Genomic DNA, 14,152 nt, shown 5'->3' on the forward strand with positions numbered 1-14,152 from the left:
AAATATGGCGTCTATATGTTGCAATATGGTTGCTAGGTGGCTCTAAATGGATGCTAGGGTGTGAATACACAGTTACCATGGTGATATTTACAGACTGTTTTCCAACTGAAACTAATGAGCCAACCCCCATCTCTATACAATATTCTGATGCAGAGATGTAGGTCTTGTAAAATGGTTGGTAGGGTACTATGTTTGGTTGCTATGGAGTTGCTTGGCAGCTGCTAATGATGAAACTGCAAAGGCATCTTGTCATTATGAATGCTATAAACCAACTCCCATCTCTATACGATGTTCTGATGCAGAGATATGCTTTTTGCTAAATGGTTGCTAGGGTACTCTGTTTGGTTGCTAGGGAGTAGCTTGGCAGCTGCCAATCATAAAATTCCAAAGGCTGCTTGTCAGTATGAATGATATAATCCAACTCCCATGCCTCTGTGACATTCAGAATGGAAGATATCCCTCTTTGGATTTTGGTTGCTAGGGTACTCTGTTTGGTTGCTAGGGAGTGTCTTGGCAGCTGCCAATCATGAAACTCAAAGGCTGCTTGTCAGTATGAATGATATAAACCAACTCCCATGCCTCTGCGACATTCAGAATGGAAGATGTCCCTCTTTGGATTTTGGTTGCTAGGGTACTCTGTTTGGTTGCTAGGGAGTGGCTTGTCAGCTGCCAATCATGAAACTCCAAAGGCTTCTTGTCACTATGAATGATATAAAGCAACTCCCATGCCTCTGCGTTATTCAGAATGGAAGATATCCCTCTTTGGATTTTGGTTGCTAGGGTACTCTGTTTGGTTGCTAGGGAGTGGCTTGTCAGCTGCCAATGATGAAATTCCAAAGGCTTCTTGTCAGTATGAATGATATAATCCAACTCCCATGCCTCTGTGACATTCAGAATGGAAGATATGCCTCTTTGGATTTTGGTTGCTATGGTACTCTGTTTGGTTGCTATGGAGTTACTTGGCAGCTGCCAATGATGCAATTCCAAAGGCTTCTTGTCACTATGAATGATATAAACCAACTCCCATGCCTCTGTGACATTCAGAATGGAAGATATCCCTCTTTGGATTTTGGTTGCTAGGGTACTCTGTTTGGTTGCTAGGGAGTGTCTTGGCAGCTGCCAATCATGAAACTCAAAGGCTGCTTGTCAGTATGAATGATATAAACCAACTCCCATGCCTCTGCGACATTCAGAATGGAAGATATCCCTCTTTGGATTTTGGTTGCTAGGGTACTCTGTTTGGTTGCTAGGGAGTGGCTTGTCAGCTGCCAATCATGAAACTCCAAAGGCTTCTTGTCACTACGAATGATATAAACCAACTCCCATGCCTCTGCATTATTCAGAATGGGAGATATCCTTCTTTGGATTTTGGTTGCTAGGGTACTCTGTTTGGTTGCTATGGAGTGGCTTGGCAGCTGCCATTTATGAAACTGCAAAGGCTTCTTGTCACTATGAATGATATAAACCAACTCCCATTTATCTGTGACATTCAGAATGGAAGATATCCCTCTTTGAATTTTGGTTGCTAGGGTACTCTGTTTGGTTGCTAGGGAGTGGCTTGTCAGCTGCCAATCATGAAACTCCAAAGGCTTCTTGTCACTATGAATGATATAAACCAACTCCCATGCCTCTGTGACATTCAGAATGGAAGATATCCCTCTTTGTATTTTGGTTGCTAGGTGCTCGACAATGGTTGCTAGGGCGGGGCTTGGAAGTGTTGAGGTGATTCATGATTGGCTGTTTGCTGCCCCGAGTCAAATGAGACCACCCCCACGTTTCTATGACAATTCAGTATGGAGATATCTCTTTGAATTCTTTCAATGGAAGTCTATGGAACTTGTTGCTAAGGGGCTCTAAATGGTTGCTAGGGCGTGGCTTGATAGCTTCACAATGATCCTGAGAGACTGATTGGTCGTCTGAGTAAAATGAGGCCTCCCCCTTGTCTCTATGACACTGTGATCCAGAGCTACGTTCAATACAAAGTCCCTATGCAATTTACCATAGTAGGAAAAGCATGTGTGTTTCATGGGACGTTCCTTCCCCATAGTAAGTCAATGGGGCAACTTTGGGCATCCCCTGCCCCCCAGGGGTGCAACTTTTACCCCATTGTGAGGTATGTTCTTACAGAGCCTGTTAGCCTCTTCAAATGTGGCAAATCACACGTTTCTGCGAAATCCTCGCTCAGAGCTACGTGTGGTCAAAGTTCGTCTCAATGTTAAGTCAATGGGACTTTTTTGGCCGCTTTTTCGCCCCTGGGGCGAACACCGCATCCCCGATCGCTTATAAAAGTCATAGCACACCTCTCCTTAATGAGCCAGTCGATTTGACACCTCACTCAGGGGTCTGTGACAAACGGTGCGGGGCGAGTTACGCGCCAAACTTTTGTCCAGAATAATAAAAAGAATAATAATAAGTATGAGCAATAACAATAGTGATGCCTTGCTTTCAGCAAGCACCACTAATAAAAATAAGAATAATAAGTATGAGCAATAACAATAGTGATGCTTTCAAAAAAGCACCACTAACTAGAATGTACATTTCCTGAAGAAAATGTGAAGTGGTGCTTGCAGTGGCAAAACTCGCCACTCGGTTGCTAGGGTGTTGTACTTGATTGCATACGAGCCAACAACCATGTCTGTACGATGTTGTGGAGCTGAAATATGGCTTCTATATGTTGCAATATGGTTGCTAGGTGGCTCTAAATGGTTGCTAGGGTGTGAATACACAGTTACCATGGTGATATTTACAGACTGTTTTCCAACCGAAACTAATGAGCCAACCCCCATCTCTATACAATATTCTGATGCAGAGATGTAGGTCTTGTAAAATGGTTGCTAGGGTACTCTGTTTGGTTGCTATGGAGTTGCTTGGCAGCTGCTAATGATGAAACTACAAAGGCTTCTTGTCAGTATGAATGATATAAACCAACTCCCATCTCTATACGATGTTCTGATGCAGAGATATACGTTTTGCTAAACGGTTGCTAGGGTACTCTATTTGGTTGCTAGCGAGTGGCTTGTCAGCTGCCAATCATGAAACTCTAAAGGCTTCTTGTCACTATGAATGATATAAACCAACTCCCATGTCTCTGCGACATTCAGAATGGAAGATATGCCTATTTGGATTTTGGTTGCTAGGGTACTCTGTTTGGTTGCTATGTAGTTACTTGGCAGCTGCCAATGATGCAATTCCAAAGGCTTCTTGTCACTATGAATGATATAAACCAACTCCCATGCCTCTGTGACATTCAGAATGGAAGATATCCCTCTATGGTTTTGGTTGCTAGGGTACTCTGTTTGGTTGCTATGGAGTTGCTTGGCAGCTGCCAATGATGAAACTGCAAAGGCTGCTTGCCACTATAAATGATATAAACCAACTCCCATGCCTCTGTGACATTCAGAATGGAAGATATCCCTCTTTGGATTTTGGTTGCTAGGGTACTCTGTTTGGTTGCTAGGAAGTGGCTTGGCAGCTGCCAATCATGAAACTCCAAAGGCTGCTTGTCAGTATGAATGATATAAACCAACTCCCATCTCTATACGATGTTCTGATACAGAGATATTTGTTTTGCTAAACGGTTGTTAGGGTACTCTGTTTGGTTGCTAGGGAGTGGCTTGGCAGCTGCCAATCATGAAACTGCAAAGGCTTCTTGTCACTATGAATGATATAAACCAACTCCCATGCCTCTGCGACATTCAGAATGGAAGATATGCCTCTTTGGATTTTGGTTGCTAGGGTACTCTGTTTGGTTGCTAGGGAGTGGCTTGTCAGCTGCCAATCATTAAAGTCCAAAGGCTTCTTGTCACTATGAATGATATAAACCAACTCCCATGCCTCTGTGACATTCAGAATGGAAGATATCCCTCTTTGGATTTTGGTTGCTAAGGTGCTCGACAATGGTTGCTAGGGAGGGGCTTGGAAGTGTTGAGGTGATTCATGATTGGCTGTTTGCTGCCCTGAGTCAACTGAGACCACCCGCATGTTTCTATGACAATTCAGTCTGGAGATATCTCTTTGAACTCTTTCAATGGAAGTCTATGGAACTTGTTGCTAAGGGGCTGTAAATGGTTGCTAGGGCGTGGCTTGATAGCTTCACAATGATCCTGAGAGACTGATTGGTCGTCTGAGTAAAATGAGCCCTCCCCCTTGTCTCTATGACACTGTGATCCAGAGCTACGTTCAATACAAAGTCCCTATGCAATTTACCATAGTAGGAAATGCATGTGTGTTTCACGGGACGTTCCTTCCCCATAGTAAGTCAATGGGGCAACTTTGGGCATCTCCTGCCCCCCAGGGGTGCAACTTTTACCCCATTGTGAGGTATGTTCTTACAGAGCCTGTCAGCCACTTCAAATGTGGCAAATCACACGTTTCTGCGAAATCCTCGCTCAGAGCTACGTGTGGTCAAAGTTCGTCGCAATGTTAAGTCAATGGGACTTTTTTGGCCGCTTTTTCGCCCCTGGGGCGAACACCGCACCCCCGATCGCTTATAAAAGTCATAGCACACCTCTCCTCAATGAGCCGGTCGATTTGACACCTCACTCAGGGGTCTGAGACAAACGGTGCGGGGCGAGTTACGCGCCAAACTTTGTCCAGAATAATAATAAAAAGAACTAGAATGTACATTTCCTGAAGAAAATGTGAAGTGGTGCTTGCAGTGGCAAAACTCGCCACTGGGCAGATGCTAACACAATTAACATGTTGTGATACCATGATATACCACGTTTTAGCATTATTTACCACAATTTACCATGTTTCTAAGATGATTTACTACGATTTACCACATTCCAGCATGATTTTCTATGATTAACATGTCGTTAGAATGATGCTAGCAGGATTAGCATGTTGTTAGCATGATTAGCATGTTGGTTGGATGATGCTAGCATGATTAGCATGTTGCTAGCATGCTTTTAACAAGATGCTAGCATGATTAGCATTTTGATAGCATGTTTTTAGCTAGATGCTAACATGATTAGCATGTTGCTAGCATTATGCTAGCTTGATTAGCATGTTGCTAGCATAATGCTAGCATGATTAGCATGTTGCTAGCATGATTAGCATGTTGCTAGCATGATGCTAGCTTGATTAGCATGATGCTAGCTTGATTAGCATGTTGCTAGCATGATGATAGCATGATTAGCATGTTGCTAGCATGATGCTAACATTATGCTAGCTTGATTAGCATGTTGCTAGCATGATGCTAGCTTTATTAGCATGTTGGTAGCATGATGCTAGCATGATTAGCATGTTGCTAGCATGATGCTAGCTTGATTAGCATGATGCTAGCATGATAAGCATGTTGCTAGCATGTTTTTAGCAAGATGCTGTTGCCAGGTGGTTGCTAGGGTGTTCTGGGTGGTTGCTATGGTGTTGCTAGGCAGTTGCTAAGGTGTTCTGGGTGGTTGCTAGGCAGTTGCTAGGGTATTCTTGGTTGTTGCTAGGTGGTTGCTAGGGTGTTCTGGGTGGTTGCTATGGTGTTGCTAGGCAGTTGCTATGGTATTCTGGGTGGATGCTAGGGTGTTGCTAGGCAGTTGCTATGGTATTCTGGGTGGTTGCTATGGTGTTGCTAAGCAGTTGCTAAGGTGTTCTGGGTGGTTGCTAGGCAGTTGCTAGGGTATTATTGGTGGTTGCTAGGCAGTTGCTAGGGTATTCTTGGTGGTTGCTAGGGCGTTGCTAGGTGGTTGCTAGGGTGTTCTGGGTGCTTGCTAGAGTTTTTTGTGGTTACTAGAGCATTTCTAGACGTCGGTAGGGTGTTCAGGGTGGTTGCTAAGGTGTTTTTGTTAGTTGCTATGGTGTTACTAGGTGGTTGGTAGTTGTCAAATATGGTTACTATGGAGTTTTTATAGAGTTCTTAAAATCTTTAATAACGAGTGCCTTCTGTACGGCACTCGGCCTGCGGCCTCGTGCCTATGTCCGAATAGGCACAAGCATGGAGCGATATCGCAAGGCCACGAGAGTAAAATTGCTTTAAAAAATATAAAAAAAATAAAAAAATGTTTTTTTTTGGTTTAGGGTGGTTGCTAGGGAGCTCTTAGTGGTTGCTAGGGTGCTGAAACTGGTTGCTAGGGTGTGGCTATGAAGATTTTAGGCCATAACTTATTGGCTGCTTGATAATATAAATCCTCTGAGGGAGAGAGAGAGGGAGAGACGCAGGGGTGTCAGGCCCTTTGGAGTCTGTGTGTGTGAAAACGTCGGTTGGGATTCAAATATTTTTAGAACTCCCCATGTAAAGTCAATGGGACTTTTTTGGCCGCTTTTTCGTCCGCTGTGCGAACATCGTACACCCGATCGCTTAGAAAAGTCATAGCACACCTCTCCTCAATGAGGCGGTCGATTTGACACCTCACTCAGGGGTCTGAGACAAACGATGCGGGGCGCATTACGCGCCAAACTTTGTCCAGAATAATAAGAAGAAGAATAATAAGTATGAGCAATAACAATAGTGATGCTTTTAAAAAAGCACCACTAATAATAAGTATGAGCAATAACAATAGTGATGCCTTGCTTTCAGCAAGCACCACTAATAAGTATGAGCAATAACAATAGTGATGCCTTGCTTTCAGCAAGCACCACTAATAATAATAAGTATGCAAGAGAACACTAATGATGCCTTGCTTTCAGCAAGCACCATTAATAAGAATAATAAGTATGAGCAATAACAATAGTGATGCTTTCAAAAAAGCACCACTAATAATAAGAATAATAAGTATGAGCAATAACAATAGTGATGCTTTTAAAAAAGCACCACTAATAATAAAAATAAGAATAATAATAAGTATGAGCAATAACAATAGTGATGCCTTGCTTTCAGCAAGCACCACTAATAAGTATGAGCAATAACAATAGTGATGCTTTCAAAAAAGCACCACTAATAAGTATGAGCAATAACAATAGTGATGCCTTGCTTTCAGCAAGCACCACTAATAATAATAATAAGTATGCAAGAGAACAATAGTGATGCCTTGCTTTCAGCAAGCACCACTAATAACTAGAATGTACATTTCCTGAAGAAAATGTAAAGTGGTGCTTGCAGTGGCAAAACTAGCCACTGGGCAGATGCTAACACAATTAACATGTTGTGATACCATGATATACCACGTTTTAGCATTATTTACCACAATTTACCATGTTTTTAAGATGATTTACTACGATTTACCACATTCCAGCATGATTTACTATGATTAACATGTTGTTAGAATGATGCTAGCATGATTAGCATGTTGTTAACATGATTAGCATGTTGGTAGCATGATGCTAACATGATTAGCATGTTGTTAGCATGGTTTTAGCTAGATGCTAACATGATTAGCATGTTGCTAGCATTATGCTAGCTTGATTAACATGTTGTTAGCATTATGCTAGCTTGATTAGCATGTTGCTAGCATGATGCTAGCTTGATTAGCATGTTGGTAGCATGATGCTAGCTTGATTAGCATGATGTTGACATTATGCTAGCTTGATTAGCATGTTGGTAGCATGATGCTAGCATGATTAGCATGTTTGCTAGCATGCTTTTAACAAGATGCCAGCATGATTAGCATTTTGCTAGCATGTTTTTAGCTAGATGCTAACATGATTAGCATGTTGCTAGCATTATGCTAGCTTGATTAACATGTTGCTAGCATGATGCTAGCTTGATTAGCATGTTGGTAGCATAATGCTAGCATTATTATTATGTTGCTAGCATGATGCTAGCTTGATTAGCATATTGCTAGCATGATGCTAGCATGATTAGCATGTTGCTAACATGTTTTTAGCAAGATACTGTTTCCAGGTGGTTGCTAGGGTTTTCTGGGTGGTTGCTATGGTGTTGCTAGGCAGTTGCTAAGGTTTTCTGGGTGGTTGCTAGGCAGATGCTAGGGTATTCTTGGTGGTTGTTAGGGCGTTACTAGGTGGTTGCTAGGGTGTTCTGGGTGGTTGCTATGGGGTTGCTAGACAGTTGCTATGGTATTCTGGGTGGATGCTAGGGCATTGCTAGGCAGTTGCTAGGGTGTTCTATGTGGTTGCTAGGTGTTCTGGGTGGTTGCTAGGCAGTTGCTAGGGTGTTCTGGGTGGTTGCTAGAGTTTTTTGGTGGTTACTAGAGCATTTCTAGACGTTGCTAGGGTTTTCAGGGTGGTTGCTAAGGTATTTTTGGTAGTTGCTATGGTGTTACTAGGTGGTTGGTAGTTGTCAAATATGGTTACTATGGAGTTTTTATAAAGTTCTTAAAATCTTTAATAACGAGTGCCTTCAGTACGGCACTCGGCCTGCGGCCACGAGAGTAAAATTGCTTAAAAAAAATAAAATAAAAATGTAAAAAAAAATTTTTTTTTGTTTAGGGTGGTTGCTAGGGAGCTCTTAGTGGTTGCTAGGGTGCTGAAACTGGTTGCTAGGGTGTGGCTATGAAGATTTTAGGCCATTACTTATTGGCTGCTTGATAATATAAATCCTCTGAGGGAGAGAGAGAGGGAGAGACGCAGGGGTGTCAGGCCCTTTGGAGTCTGTGTGTGTGAAAACGTCGGTTTGGATTTGAATTTTTTAGAATGCCCAATGTAAAGTCAATGGGACTTTTTTGGCCGCTTTTTCGTCCGCTGTGCGAACATCGTACACCCGATCGCTTAGAAAAGTCATAGCACACCTCTCCTCAATGAGCCGGTCGATTTGACACCTCACTCAGGGGTCTGTGACAAACGGTGCGGGGCGAGTTACGCGCCAAACTTTGTGTGGAATAAGTATGAGCAATAACAATAGTGTTGCTTTGAAAAGCACCACTAATAATAATAATAAGTATGAGCAATAACAATAGTGATGCCTTGCTTTCAGCAAGCACCACTAATAATAAGTATGATCAATAACAATAGTGATGCCTTGCTTTCAGCAAGCACCACTAATAAGTATGAGCAATAACAATAGTGATGCCTTGCTTTCAGCAAGCACCACTAATAATAAGTATGCAAGAGAACACTAGTGATGCCTTGCTATCAGCAAGCACCACTAATAAGTATGAGCAATAACAATAGTGATGCCTTGCTTTCAGCAAGCACCACTAATAAGAAGTATGAGCAATAACAATAGTGTTGCTTCGCCTTTGGCAAGCACCACTAATAATAATAAGTATGCAAGAGAACACTAATGATGCCTTGCCTTTGGCAAGCACCATTAATAATAAGTATGCAAGAGAACACTAATGATGCCTTGCCTTTGGCAAGCACCATTAATAAGTATGAGCAATAACAATAGTGATGCTTTTAAAAAAGCACCACTAATAAGTATGAGCAATAACAATAGTGATGCCTTGCTTTCAGCAAGCACCACTAATAATAAGTATGAGCAATAACAATAGTGATGCCTTGCTTTCAGCAAGCACCACTAATAAAAATAAGAATAATAAGTATGAGCAATAACAATAGTGATGCCTTGCTTTCAGCAAGCACCACTAATAAAAATAAGAATAATAAGTATGAGCAATAACAATAGTGATGCCTTGCTTTCAGCAAGCACCACTAATAATAAGTATGAGCAATAACAATAGTGATGCCTTGCTTTCAGCAAGCACCACTAATAAGTATGAGCAATAACAATAGTGATGCCTTGCTTTCAGCAAGCACCACTAATAATAATAAGTATGAGCAATAACAATAGTGATGCCTTGCTTTCAGCAAGCACCACTAATAAGTATGAGCAATAACAATAGTGATGCCTTGCTTTCAGCAAGCACCACTAATTAAACATCAAAAGTCATTAAAATATTATTTATTAAAATAAGAAAACACATGGAACCATTTGTATGTGCCATTTACTCAGAATCTGCAACTAGAATGATGTTACTCAATAGTATCACTAAGGACTTTTTTAATCTGTGACAACCACAAATGCACATAATTATTTTAAAACATTTATTCAAAGTACTGACATTCAAAATCAGAAAGCAGGAGAATTCAGAATTTTCTAAAAAACAAAACAAATGCAAGTTCCACATAAACACTTATTGACAGGAAAACAGCTTAATTGCAGATAATAAAAAATAAAAAAATGAAATACATGACTACATAAATAGTAAGCAATCTACGATTGGTTTAGGATATTTTGTCAAGTACAAGCTGATTCAATGGCGTTTAATAATTCATGACAGTGTTTCACATTAACACAGGGCCTGGTTCATGCCATTTCTGTCCATTTTAGACATAAATAGTCAGTTGGTCATATGGTAATTTATCAGAAATCATGAGTCAAGGTGCTCCAATCTGTACATGTGTTAGCATAATTTCCAGAGAAAACTAATATTAGTATCTATGTCGTTTGTTGTTTGGCCCATCAAAGTTGCCCCCAACTGGACTTCCTCTCCCAAAGCCACTCTGGCCAACCACACCAGGAACAGGACCTGCCCCAACCACCATGGGTGAGTGCTGCTGCTGCTGAGGGGAGTCAACACCAGTCCGACCACCCGCGGGAGAACCCATCGGAAGACCTCCTCCTTCAGAAAACCGCTCATTATGCTGAATATAAAAAATAGGTAGGGCATATTTGTAGCAAGCAATTGTTTGAATATGATGCCATTTTATATTAACCATATAATATTTTAGTTGTTGCATAAACAAGTTGTCCAAAAATAAGCAAAAATGTCAAATGTTTGAACATGCACTATATTGCCAAAAGTTTTGGGACACCTGCCTTTACATGCACATGAACATTAATGACATCCCCTTCTTAATCCATAGGGTTTAATATGGAGTTGGCCCACCCTTTACAGCTATAACAGCTTCAACTCTTCTGGGAAGGCTTTCCACAAGGTTTAGGAGTGTGTTTATGGGAATTTTTGACCATTCTTCTAGAAGCGCATTTGTGAGGTCAGGCACTGATGTTAGACGAGAAGGCCTGGCTCACAGTCTCCGCTCTAATTCATCCCAAAGGTGTTCTATCGGGTTGAGGTCAGGACTCTGTGCAGGCCAGTCAAGTTCCTCCACACCAAACTCGCTCATCCATGTCTTTATGGACCTTGCTTTGTGCACTGGTGAGCATTCATGTTGGATCAGGAAGGGGCCATCCCCAAACTGTTCCCACAAAGTTGGGAGCATGAAATTGTCCAAAATGTATTGTTATGCTGAAGCTTTAAGAGTTCAGGAACTAGTTCTGGAACTAGGGGGCCAAGCCCAACCCCTGAAAAAACAAAACAAAAAAAACACACCATAATCCCCCCTCCACTAAACTTTACACTTGGCACAATGCAGTCAGGCAAGTACCGTTCTCCTGGCAACCACCAAACCCAGAGTCGTCCATCGGATTGCCAGACAGAGAAGCGTGATTCATCACTCCAGAGAACACGTCTCCACTGCTCTAGAGTCCAGTAGCGGCGTGCTTTACACCACTGCATCCGATGCTTTGCATTGCACTTGGTGATGTAATTCTTGGATGGCTATGGAAACCCATTCCATGAAGCTCTCTACACACTGTTCTTGAGCTAAACTGAAGGCCACATGAAGTTTGGAGGTCTGTAGCTATTGACTTTGCAGAAAGTTGGCGACTTCTGCACACTGTGCTGACCCCACTTTGTGATTTTACGTGGCCTACCACTTCTTGGCTGAGTTGCTGTTGTTCCCAATTGTTTCCACTTTGTTATAATACCACTAAGAGTTGACGTGGAATATTTAGTAGTGAGGAAATTTTATGAATGGACTTATTGCACAGGTAGCAACCTATCACGGTACCACGCTTGAATTCACTGAGTTCCTGAGAGCGACCCATTCTTTCACAAATGTTTGTAGAAGCAGTCATGTTTTACATCATGCCTAGGTGCTTGATTTTATACAACTGTGGCCATGGAAGTAATTGGAACACCTAAATTTAATGATTTGGAGGGGTGTCCCAATACTTTTGGCAATATAGTGTATTTTAATGACTGTATATTTAGTGAACAAAAATAAATTCTTTTATTTATCAAAATAAACCGAAAATAGTACAAAATATCGCTCAAGTGATTGTTTTGAACAAGTATTAACTTTGTATTATTACTAATGTGACTTTTGCCCCATGCTGGTGACCTTGACAGTTGCCATATCATAAAATCTGTTGCTCCATCAATGTTCATTAAAAACATGTATATTTTTTCTGCAATCATACGCTATAAGTGAAAAGCACTTTCTTTTTTATGGTGTACCTTTAATAATATAATATTTTATTATATGATTTGCGATGTACAAAGAAATGCCTACATTCACTATTATAGTTTTGTAATCCTGCACAAATGACAAAAAACAACTCAAAGAATAATAATAAAAAGTGTACCGAAAACATACTGAATCATGACCTCAACACCAAAGTACATACCGAACCGTCATTTTGTGTACCGTTACATCCCCAGTTATAACATGGCTGACAATACACTGCTATACACTAAATAAAGGCTGAGATGGTATTGCAATTATAGTACAGATACTGTACAATTATAGATGCCAAACATAAATACATTACCATCACTCCGTTATCTGGAATCAGGTGTGTCCCCATATTTGATCCCTCAGGCCCCATGGCTCCAACTCGGCCTGCTATTCCCATCATTTGTGAGGGGCCTTGGTTACCGCTAACCACAGCAACAGGGTTAAATGAATCTACATAAGACAATGTACAGTTGACATTCACTGAGAGGGCTAAAAGATTTATGAAACTAAAAATACATTACAATATGTTGTAATGCATGGATCTGTGACACCTTACATTAAAATAAAAAAAGTATTATTTGGGACTGTACATTACTTCGCTGCAATTAACACTAAAAAACAAGAAAGACGAATAAAACTAGAAAATACAAAATATAACAAAAAAATTGGCGTGGCAAATGTAGAATTCAAGTGTGGAAGTATGATGTCCTTTGTAACCGCACATCAAAAAGTATTACACAATAGCAAGACAAAAGACAAAGACAAAAAATAATCACTGAAGGCATTTTCACACAAAACAATGTGAAAAAGTGAAGAAAATATGCATCAGGCTGAAGGAAACACTAATTCGTGCAAATTCAGAAAAGATCTGAACTTAAGATGTGAAAACTTCTCTAAAGTGAGAATTTTTACGCATAAAGTGATAACGCATAAAGTACATTTGTATTATTTAACATTTTAATTATTGCAGGTTGGCAAAAAAAAGAAAAGGTGTTTGTATTCGCCTGTGCGTTATTTATTTTGAGGAACGTTAAATCTGTATTTGTGTTAGCAAAAAATAAATAAATAAATAAAATCAGTCTCTGTCTGGTGTCTATTTAAACAGCGAATACTAATATATATATATATATATATATATATATATATATATATATATATATATATATATATATATATATATATATATATATATATATATATATATATATATATATATATTTTTTTTTTTATTTTTTTTTTTCCCCACAATTAAAGTCGCCATGAAATGGAAATGGTCAATTCTTTTTTTTAATTCAGTGATTTATTATAAATGATTTATCTGTGCACATATTTTTTTCTTAATTAATGTGAGTCAAAATCTTTAGTCAAAATATCTTTCCCTCCCTCTTGCAGCAACATCTCTTCTCTGTTTACTGGCGTGAGGGAGGGGCAACCTGCCACTCACATAAGATCGATCAATAGCAAACCACAACCATCCAATTCCACATGGATAAAATTAAGACCCCCCCAATTAAATAAAATTGGATGTTAATATAAAAACTATGCAAAAATGTTGGAGCAAACTGATTCATGTAAATTGTAAATATGCACAGAATAAGGTAAAAAGAATATTGACGGGGATTAATTCTATAGGAATCCATTTTTTCCATTCAAAATCTTAGCGATAAGCATTACTGTTTGGTGTGAAAAAGCCTTCAATCTGAAACTGAGATTAGAGACTGACTGATTAGAAAAAAAAAGAAAAAAAAACTATTTCCTTGTTAAAACAGAATAAGATTTTTCCAGGTTAACAAACCAGACAACACACTTTCGTAAAAAGAGGCAAATCCACGCTCCAACATTTAAATGCCCATGCAAGTGATGCACAGCCCCAAAAATGTAATCAAATATAAAAGACAGCTCACACAGCAGTTTCCAATTGCATGTGGAGTCTCAATACGATCATACCTCCCATATTAATGGCTCCACGGGTACCCATTTCATTCATTCTCATATCCTGTTCTCTCTGAAAGTGAAG

General features: G+C 40.1%; 1 protein-coding gene across 1 annotated transcript in view; it reads right to left on the minus strand.

The window, feature by feature from the left end:
• Positions 1-9,815: 9,815 nt before the first annotated feature.
• Positions 9,816-14,152, minus strand: part of pspc1 (paraspeckle component 1) — a 55,919-nt gene continuing 51,582 nt past the window's right edge. The window contains exons 7-9 of the mRNA XM_084107175.1: positions 14,083-14,140; positions 12,449-12,585; positions 9,816-10,476 (exon numbers count right to left, since the gene is read on the minus strand). Coding sequence (XP_083963301.1) covers positions 10,264-10,476; positions 12,449-12,585; positions 14,083-14,140 — 408 coding nt within the window. The 3' untranslated portion in view covers positions 9,816-10,263. The remainder of the gene's footprint in view (positions 10,477-12,448; positions 12,586-14,082; positions 14,141-14,152) is intronic.

This window comes from Abramis brama (assembly GCF_963993115.1).
Source record: "Abramis brama genome assembly, chromosome: 2".
NCBI classification, from domain to species: Eukaryota; Metazoa; Chordata; class Actinopteri; order Cypriniformes; family Leuciscidae; genus Abramis; species Abramis brama.